Source organism: Lacerta agilis, chromosome 6 (genome assembly GCF_009819535.1).
Source record: "Lacerta agilis isolate rLacAgi1 chromosome 6, rLacAgi1.pri, whole genome shotgun sequence".
Classification (NCBI taxonomy): Eukaryota; Metazoa; Chordata; class Lepidosauria; order Squamata; family Lacertidae; genus Lacerta; species Lacerta agilis.
The window spans coordinates 6,371,742-6,382,149 of record NC_046317.1 but is presented as its reverse complement, the minus strand read 5'-3'; the positions used below and the strand labels follow the sequence as shown (position 1 = coordinate 6,382,149).

The 10,408-nt window shown below is 45.5% G+C and overlaps 1 protein-coding gene across 1 annotated transcript in view; it reads right to left on the bottom strand.

The window, feature by feature from the left end:
* Nucleotides 1–2,186: 2,186 nt before the first annotated feature.
* LHX4 (LIM homeobox 4) overlaps nt 2,187–10,408 on the bottom strand; it is a 40,599-nt gene continuing 32,377 nt past the window's right edge. Inside the window, exons 3-5 of the mRNA XM_033151075.1 lie at nt 9,383–9,537; nt 7,506–7,677; nt 2,187–2,649 (exon numbers count right to left, since the gene is read on the bottom strand). Coding sequence (XP_033006966.1) covers nt 2,255–2,649; nt 7,506–7,677; nt 9,383–9,537 — 722 coding nt within the window. The 3' untranslated portion in view covers nt 2,187–2,254. The remainder of the gene's footprint in view (nt 2,650–7,505; nt 7,678–9,382; nt 9,538–10,408) is intronic.

Below are 10,408 nucleotides of genomic sequence, written 5' to 3'. Positions count from 1 at the left end.
TATGGGTTGTAGTCATTGCTAATATTTCCGTGGCTCTACTCAGGGTATGACATAGTTGGCTACCGCCCTATTAGTTCAGGGACAGAATATTGAGAGTTTGCACATGTAAGACTGGTACACTTGTGGATTGGCAATCGTTGTGCTTGAGGAGGTGCTAAAACTGATCTACCTGTGTGATCTGTGACTGCTCATTCACAAAAAATAGTAATCACATATTGAACACCTATGCATGGGCCAGTCCTCAGCTTCTCGTTAACACTCGGGTGATCTTGCTCCTTTTACTCAGTGAATATAGCAAGTTATTGCCTGGAAATGCAAGGAAAGACACAGTTCTTCCCTGAGCTATGTCTGCAAACAGTAACCAATTTATAGAAGACACCGTTAGGAGAAGCTTTCTGTGGTTCTCAAATAATTGAGAAGGGTTATAAGACTATAGTAGTTCTAAGAGCAATGCAGTACTGAGGTATGTGAGGCAGGCTTGGAATGTGTATGAGTCTCTAAGAAAGTTCAAATTGTTCAGTGAAAAGTTAAACAACTCTGATCTCAGATAGTCTATGAGTCCCTCTTGACACATCTGGTTTCTGACTAATGTCTTGCACTATATGATTGTCATGTTGTTTTTCTTTCTCAGTCTTTTCATAGTCTTCCCACCCTAGAAAGCAGGGGTGGGGATCCCATGGCACTCCAGAGGTTGTTGGACAGCTCCCATTCCTGACCACTGGCTCTTCTGGCTGGGGCTGATAAACACTATAGGTGGAGGGCCACAGGATTCCTACCCCTGCTATGTAGCTTTCTTTGGCGGGGGAATTTTGAACAGCTTTAAATCTTCTAAAGGTTTGTCTCCTCCAAAACTGGTAGCAGCATAGCAATGGCATTAAAAATGTGTCGTTTAGCGTGGTGCCATATTATAACATGTGCTGAAATAATGAGACAGCATAGGACTTTGCACTAGATTATAGGCATTGTCAAATTCTTTGTAATCCAATTTCCTATAAACTAAGACTCCCTTTTTTCATTTCTGATCAGACGAAATATGCCTTGTGCTTGACTTGTATACAGATTGCAGCCTTGGAGTAGTGGAGACGGTGTTAAAAGGCCTACAGCGGACTTTTTGCCCATGCTGGACCCTTGCATGCTCACATAGTTGATGGGGACTACAGGTCCAGTAAAATTGTGCATTGTGGAGAGATTTGTTGCTGTTTACATGAAAGGAGGGAAAGTGTCCCAAGGTAAAGGTACTTATAACCAGTGGTCCCAGCAAGTCAAGAAAATAGCTGCTGTAATTGTCCTGTGACCCACCTGTGGTGTAGGTTTTTCTAGCCTATGCAAAATCATTTTTTTCCTCTCAGCTCCTCTGCAGCACGTTGTCCAATTGATCACAATGGTACCTACTCTCCCCTAGCTGAAAACAGGACAGGCATGGCTTGGTGGCTGGGAAGGGTTTGAAATGTAGGAGACAAAATTGTATCTGCTTTGTTTTTGGTACTGTGCCTTGCCGGTTGGTTACAGAGGCAGGGAAAAGAGAGGGGAAGGCAGCAACAGCCCCTGTGATGTTGCGAACTGCAAATGCTTAAAGGCTGCAGTGTAGGTAGGAAGTAAAACCACCTGTGGCTGCCCCGACATTTATCCTGCATAAGGCGAAGATATACCCCTCATTCATGAAACAGCCAAGTAAATGTGAAGCTGCAGGACTGGGGGAGGGAAAACATACAGAACCATTGCGATCGCCCAATAACTTTCCATCCCTTCAGCAGTCAAATCTGGCTTTAGCAGTGTTGCATTTCCATTGGTTGACTAGAGGTGAGCAAATGAAGGGCGGTGGCCATGCCACATGAGAACTGATGTGGAGCTGCCAAAGGGCAAAATGTTTAGTCATTTCAACATGTGCTAGTGTTGCACTCAACAGCAGAGCTCTATGGGAAGAGTCAATAAACTCTTATTTACTACAGCTGGCACCCCTAAAGTCATACAAATACTATACACACCAATGTGCTCTGTTCAGGAGCAGTGCCTCCTATGTCCCACTCTTTCAGACAGAAAGCAAATATATATCTTAATACCATGTTTTCTTTCAGCTCTACAGGAAACAAATAGTGGATTCCCATTCTAAAATGATGGAAATGTTCTCGGAATGGCACGCCTGTGATCCTTGAAGTCTGATTGCCGTCCCTCAGTGGCCGTTTTTTTTTTAGTATGCTTTCAGGCCCCAGAGAGCAAGTGGGGAATATGGCAAAATTGAAGGGAGCGTGAAATTTTAAAAAGGAGGATGATCCATTTCATCAAGCCAAGAGGCAGGGCTTGTTGGAAAGTCTGGATAACCAACGCTGCTTCCAGTAGAAATATCAGAGGTTGGGCCTCCCGCCATAGCTCTGAGTGTCTGACTCACCCCCTGCCCTCCGTGTGCCATTATTCCTAAATTATTGTCCATTGTGTAATCCAGGCCATTTAGCAACGGAGTGTGTGATGGAAGGGATGATATTGAAGCGGGAGACTGTGGGATTCCGTAGGGGCTTCCATCCCTCAAGTCCTGATACGATTGTCCAGTCCCATCCATTGAGAAAGTACCGTTCATTAGCTGTCCACTAGCCACCTCACCAGCATTGTTATAAATTCTGTTGTTGTGGCCAAGCTCCGAGAGGATTTGGTCTTCTGTAAACAAAGCAAGGAAAACAGCATTTTAAGTGCAGCAGCAATAAGGGTCACTGCATACATTTGCCATGAAAGGAAGAAAGAAGAACGCAGGTAATCTATCCAATTGGCAGGCTCATCCATGACAGCCAACCGTCCATTCATTGATGCCAATGGATTTAAACTAGCCTTGTATCTAACCACCTGTCTGGTAGCTGTAGGCGACAGAGAATTGTAAGAAAAGTGGGACAGCATAGAAACCCACATGCAGGGCGGAACTCTGTCTCCTCTTCAGCACCTAGCAGACTAGTAAATGTTGGCACAGGCTAGTAACTTTTGTGACCTTATTTTTAATGCTTTTTCAAGCACACTTCTGCCGCATCATGGCTTAAGTATCTTTTCCATCACTGAAGCAGGATCAGCCCCACCCCAACTGGCTGTAGACCTACATTAACTGATTTCCCTTTCTTCTTGTTGTGGCAGTTTTGAAGTTCTGACAATCCAAAGACTGAGAAGCCTCATACATGCTCCAGTGCCCCACTTCTGGAAAAGACTAACCAAAGCAGTGCAGATGATGAAAGACGGGCATGTTTTAAATGCTCTGACAAACAGCATTTCTGAAATTCTCAAAGAGATATTTACATTGCAAAATTCATCAGTGTCATTGAAAGGTCTATAGTGGCATCAAAAGCCAAACCGTAACAAAAAAAGCCCTATTGTACCTGTGTGGGAAATGGTCGTTGTTGTGGTCTGTTTGTTTTCTAAAAATACATTTACTATTTTGACTTAATTTTAAACTACCATTTCTTTCTCACATATTATTATTTGACTACTTGGTTAATCTCTCATCAACTTATTTCTGGCCGCTTGCTGATTCAGCACATATCCTTGTGTATTTAAGGGCATTAGTCAGCCAAACATAAAGGGCTTAAGTCCAGTTTATTTCAGTGGCAGAGTTAAACCTAGGCAAAACACACACACCAGGGGCGTTGCAGGGGGGGCGGAGGGGGCGGGGGGCCCCTGGGCAGCACCCCTGTTGGGGTGACACATGGGGGGCCAGCCCCGCCCACTGGGATTTTTTACTTTTAATTTTTTTAAAAAAAAAATGGGTTATTTTCGGCACTGCGGGGGGGGGAGCTGCAGGGGCGGCCAGCGAGGAGGGGTGTCACCCCCTCGCTGGCCGCCCCTGCGGCTCCGCCCCAGCAGCGCCGAAAATAGCCCCCCCCTGCAGCGGCGCAGCTCGGCATGGAAGCAAGGGGCGGGTCAGCGAGGTGGCCCGTCCCTCTCCCTGCCCTGACTTGCGCTGCCGCGGCTGCTCCCGCAGGCACGAGCAGCCGCGGCAAGAAGGGGTGCTGCCGCCGGGCGGAGGCTTCTTCAGGAGTTTTTGCAGCGCGCAAAGACTCCTGAATCCGCCGCCCGGCACCCCCGGGGGCGGGGCATCGCATGCGTCATGACGTCATGACGCACGCACGCCCCGCCCCCCAGGGGTGTCTCTTGGCTTCCCGCCCCCGGCAGCCAAGGGGCTAAGAACGCCCCTGACACACACCCTGCCATTGTCATCAGTGAGACTTACAGGGGCTTAGTTTTTCAGCTGGTGCTTGTTTTTAAGATTCTACCTTTTCATCAGCCACAACTGAACAGACCCATCTTGTGGCATCACTGTTTTTAATGAGGGTGCACAACACCACATTAAAAAAATGCACACAGAACACCACACAAAACTTTCAGTGGGATCTAACATTTCACAAGCAGACTTATGGGAAATGCACTCTCCCAGATCTGTTCAAAGGGTCCCCAACCCTCAGGAGGAGATTTGTGGGGACGAAGAGGAAGGTGACGTGTCATTGTGCCAGCAGAAGGCCCTTCCATCCATGCACACACAGAGACACCTTTCTACACATTTAAAAGGAAGGAAAAAATCCAAACCTTAAAACAGGGAGAAAGTTGAATTAAATTGGATCTGGCTTTAGGAAAGGCAATCAAGTTTATATGGTGTTGCATATCTGTGAATCTCTCTTAATTCTGCCAGATTTTATGCAATAAAGTTCTATTTGTGTGTACCAAGACATGAGTCCTATTCAATTCATTGGGGTTTATTCCCAGGTAACAGTATAAGATTTCAGTCTTCAAAGATTCAAGATTCTCATGGCAATGCACAAAGCCCGGAGCAACTTGGGTCCTGGATATCTTAAGGATTCCTTATATCCCAGCTCAATCATCTGGAAAAGCGCTGCTTGTTATGTTAAGAGACTTGAGGCATTTAGTCAGCCTCATGCTGCGGAACACTTTTCCTGTAGAGATTAGACAGCAAGCCTCCTTGTTGACTTCCAAGCATCTCTTCAAGCCCTTTTTATGCCAACAGGCCTTTGCAGCTGCTATTTATTTATCATTAGGATTAATGCCTGCCTCTTTAATAATTAACTGTATTGTTCGAATGGTGCTTTTACGAATTATTGCTGTACACCACCCTTAGATTTTATGATAATAGCAGTATGGAAACGCTTTTTATAATAAGAGAGTAAAAATATGTGTTACTTGGTGTGTTGGTCTGGCTCTCCTTTTTTCCCTCTTTTTATGATTGGTTACACATGTTGTTGATGGTTATTTTTTATATTTGAAAAAAATCTTATTTAGTCTTAAATAATGGGGATGAGATGTTTGAAGCAGGTAATTCAGGCTACAATTCTCAACATACCCTCGGTCTAGCTCAGGGCCCCACAAGTGCAAAAGTAGGTTTCTAAAAGGACTGTGGAGGCAAGTTTCCTCACTGAGCCAATAGTTTGGGGTTGAATGCGCAGAGCACTTTCAAGACTGCAGTTCTGCAGTGAAGCACTGATTCAGCCCTCCACTACACCACCCAACAGCAGCTTGGCAGGATTTTAAACTGTGGACTGGAGCAATTCAATAACTTACTTTTTTATTTGAATCCATTTCTAAACAGCTTAATTTGGGGGGGGGGACAGGACACTTAAGCAGCATACAAGAAAACTCAAATGTATGATAAATTTACAATCTGTGCAGTAGAAATGCCTGTGGAATTTAGCTTATGAGGAGGCTGTAAATTAGCTGTCCAAACAGTTGCCTTCTGAGCAAATGTTTAGGCATTCTTAAGGTAAAGGTAAAGGGACCCCTGACCGTTAAGTCCAGTTGTGGACGAGTCTGGGGTTGCGGCGCTCACCTCGCTCTATAGGCCAAAGGGAGTCAGCGTTTGTCCACAGACAGTTTTTCCGGGTCATGTGGCCAGCATGACTAAGCCGCTTCTGGCGAAACCAGAGCAGCGCACAGAAACGCCGTTTACCTTTCCGCCAGAGCGGTACCTATTTATCTACTTGCACTTTGACATGCTTTCAAACTGCTAGGTTGGCAGGAGCTGGGTCCGAGCAACGGGAGCTCACCCCATCGCGGGGATTCGAACCGCCAACCTTGTGATCGACAGGCCCTAGGCTCAGTGGTTTAGACCACAGCACCACCCATGTCCCCTTAAGAGAGGGAAGCATATTTTGTTTCCAACCTGTTTTGGCTAATGATTTTGAATCCTGTTAAGAACACGGGTGCTTTTAATGTGAGAAGAATCCCTGTGAAAAGCCAATGAGAAGTGTTCTCTCATGGGATATCTGCACAGAAATGTTTGGGGTGGGAGGGTCACATGCCGCCCATTCAGTCCTGAACAGGAGCACTCCACACGGCACCATTTTGCAGGTCCCACTGCCACATGTAGCGGCCTCCTCTGCCTTGCAGCTCCCACTAATAATTCTCTCTGGGTACTGGACCTTATATCTCTTTGATACTAAAAATCCAATGGTGATACCAGATGCTCCAAGTTTACTCACCAAAATTGGAAATGTGGCACCTGTGGGATGGTTTACCCAGCCATTCTCCAGTCAGTCAAAGACTATGCTGCATATAGCAAACTGGTTGTTGGGGGGGGGGGTTTGTCGCAAAAACAAACGGCAAATTCAACTTCCATCGGAGAACTTCATTATAAAAAACAATTCAGAAGTTCAATTTGTCGTTTGAATTGGGCAGGCTGCACACAGTGAGGGCATGAAAGCAAAGGTTGGATTTGCTGCCCTCTCCGCTGCATGTAGGATGTTGCATTTGGACTGCGGCATATGCCTAGATAGGAATACCCACCCCCCATGCAACCCATTCCTTTGGGTGGCCAATGTACAATGCTTCTGTATGGGAGATTCTACATCGAAGAGGGGAAATCCCAAGCCTCCTTCCATGCCACTGCTTTTGTAGCCAACACAGACGAAAACAAGGGTGGGGAACCTCAGGGCTGGTGTCTGACTGCAGGAAGGAAGGAGGAGTTTGGATTTGATATCCCGCTTTATCACTACCCGAAGGAGTCTCATAGCGGCTAACATTCTCCTTTCCCTTCCTTCCCCACAACAAACACTCTGTGAGGTGAGTGGGGCTGAGAGACTTCAGAGAAGTGTGACTAGCCCAAGGTCACCCAGCAGCTGCATGTGGAGGAGCGGAGACGCGAACCCGGTTCACCAGATTATGAGTCCACCGCTCTTAACCACTACACCACACTGGCTCTCTGCAGCCCTCCAGGACTCGCATTGGCTCTGCTCTGTGCTTCCCTGAAGCAATTTTGTCTCGATAATGCCTCTTACGTAAATGGATGGAAGTATTTATATGTGGAGAAATCCTATGGCTTGCTTTTTTCTCCTGCCCTGCCCAACACCAGCACGCAGAAGGTTGCCCTCAGTCTGAAAAAAGCTCTCCATCCCTAGCAAGGGCAACTTTAAGCACAATTATATGAGCCTATGGCTCAATCTGCCTTGTAGAGCAAGTTTGCATTGTCCTGTGGACGATAGCCCTAAGGCTAAGCCTTCCCCCAGTCTCTGCTCTTCCCCCATGCCTACCTCTGAAGCTCAGCTCACTATCACTAACCCCACAGTCCTCTGCAGAGCTCTCCTTTTCATGTTTGCTGCCTCCTCGATTCCTCTTAACGCTCTTGTAGAACTGGCCCCAGCGGTGACGCCCAGCATCTTTCTTCAGACGTTTCTCTTTGGCTCTTCTGTTTTGAAACCAGACCTGGAGCCGTAGAAGATAAAGGAGGAAAAAAAGACGTGCATTGGTGGTGGCTTGAGAATCCATCCAAGCAGAGAACTCTAGTGTGGGTTCAATGGACAGAGAGCAGCAATTTGATCTCCTGCATCTGAATTCAAGCCCTACTTCTGCCATAGATACGTTGGTTTGTTATTTGTAGCATTTCTACCCTAAAGCCAAAGAAAAGGCTCCCAGAGTTGCATATAGATAACTACAGAAAAATGGACAGGACATACAAAATGAAAATGGTGTGAGAGGGAGGAAGAAGCAAGCAAACTCAGACACAAGTTCATAGTTCCATGGTCATCTGGTGTGATGACCAATAGGTGGAAAAGTTCAGAAGAGTTTGCAATGGCTGCTGGAGGGTACAATGGCTGCTGGAGGGAGAGAAGCCTATGCATCTGTTTTCTTCCCTCTATTAGAGCCTCGATTATGTGACTTTCTCAGCTTGTTTCTGCATTCCTAAAAATATTATCTGCAGTTGTGTTTCTTTTGTGGTTTGCAAAAAAATGTAAAAAGATAAAATAGTTCCCCAATGTAAATTATTCCCATTATTAATGGGATTGCAGCAACTCCTCCCTTAAAAAATCCCAAGGCAGATTAATATCTGGGGTTAAAAAATCCCAAGGCAGATTAATATCTGGGGTTATTAATATCTGGGGTATTACTCTGTTATGTACTTTTGTGCTTTTGTGTTGTAAACCAGCCTGTGATCCTTGAAGGGCATAAAATAAATTTCATAGATAAACAACATTCCTGCCAAACCAGACGATCCACAGTGCAGTGTGGCACAAACAGAAGCAGCTCCTAGTTTACCTGAAGAGGTGCTCCATGACAATACAAGCCTTACACATGCTCAGTTGATACGGTTAGTATGAAATCTTTCCCTTGGAGGATGGGTGAGAGTTAACACAGGAGCACATGCTAAGAGGAAAGCCTTGGAGCTGCTTTTGACATCCCTATTTTACTGTTGTGTCTAACCATCGGAGGATTCACCGGCCTTGCAATTAATGTCACATCCAAAGCTACCTCTGCATATGTTTGAACTGGTGCTGGTTTCTGCACCTTCTCTGAACGTGACCAGATGAAAAAGAGGAGAGGAGAAGAAGAAGAAGAAGAGTTTGGATTTGATATCCCGCTTTTCACTACCCGAAGGAGTCTCAAAGCGGCTAACATTCTCCTTTCCCTTCCTCCCCCACAACAAACACTCTGTGAGGTGAGTGGGGCCGAGAGACTTCAGAGAAGTGTGACTAGCCCAAGGTCACCCAGCAGCTGCATGTGGAGGAGCGGAGACGCGAACCCGGTTCCCCAGATTACGAGTCTGCCACTCTTAACCACTACACCAAACTAACAAGAGGATTAGTAAAAGGTACCGGATCGTATAGGTGGGATTTGCAAATTTCCCCACTCCTGCTTGACAAGCTGCAACAGCTGATATTCCTTCTTCCACAACAGATCTTTATAAAAGCCCTAAAATTATATATACATTTCTTTCATTCCGTTTCTGCATCTGAGGTCCATAGCAGGTTCATGGAATTTTAACCCACAGGTAAAGGGACTTCTCCTGCCTCCTGCTTGCACACACAAACTTCTCCTGCATGGGCTCAGCTAATGCCACCTGGCAAGTAATTAATGCTGTAGATCAATCAGTTACTTGAGGACAGCACCTGCATTGTGCCATTTGGCTCACCTGTACAACCCGCATGTCCAATCCAGTTTCAGAAGACAGCTGCTCCCGCACATGCCTCGCCGGTTTGGGGGAGTTTTTATAGGCATTTTTTAATGTTTCCAACTGTTTGGCTGTGATGGTGGTTCGAGGCCTCTTAGCTCCAGCTTCTGAATCGTCTGTAACAGAACAGTTTCCTTTTATTTTGGCACACGGAGCATGAAACGGAAGCTTAGGCAGAATCTAGGTATATGTGTGCAGTGAGTTTTGAAAGTGGAAGCTGTCTCAGGAATGAGATCAAGGTAAAACCAGCCTTCACTTTCTCTTTTAACAATAGGTTGACGCTATTGAGTGGCAATTTAGAGCCATTTTGATTGCACAGCTTGCAGAAGTGCACAAATAACCTTGTTTGTTATCATCTCACTACCTTGTGCTTTTGATTCTATAATTAAGTAACACTTCAACTGGAAATCGTGGATCTCACTGTCAGTTGAATCTGCAAGCAGCAGCACGCGCAATTCTCTGCAGTTAAAACAAATGTATAATTTGAAAATTGTATAAACTTACTCCAAATCTGATTTAGTCTCAGATAATTGCCTATGAATTTCAAGGAGAGCAGCAACAGCCCCTATCATCAGATCAGTAAAAATGCTAGTGTGAGTATACTCTCTGGTTGAAGTTGCCAGGCTGAAATGGGTAAAAAAATGCCTGTTTTTATTTCTGAACTCTCGCAATGGGTTGCTACTTAGCAGCCATTCTAACGGCAGCGTTTTTCTTTTCTTGAAGGACAGAGTGCACATTCTGGAAGAAGCGTGACTGCCAAAGCCACAAATTCAAATATGCTTCACGGAAGTATGCTACCTACTCTGATAACAAAATGTATTGCTATAGAAGCACAATCTCCCCTTCCTTCATATATAGACAGTTCAGCGATCCTGTTTGGTCCATGCCTTGGAATTCCTCATCTCTTGCTTTGCAGCTCCTTGGGCTGCAAAACTTTATGACACTGTAGCCATCGATAACGCTGAGTCAATAATAGAAATTGAGCAA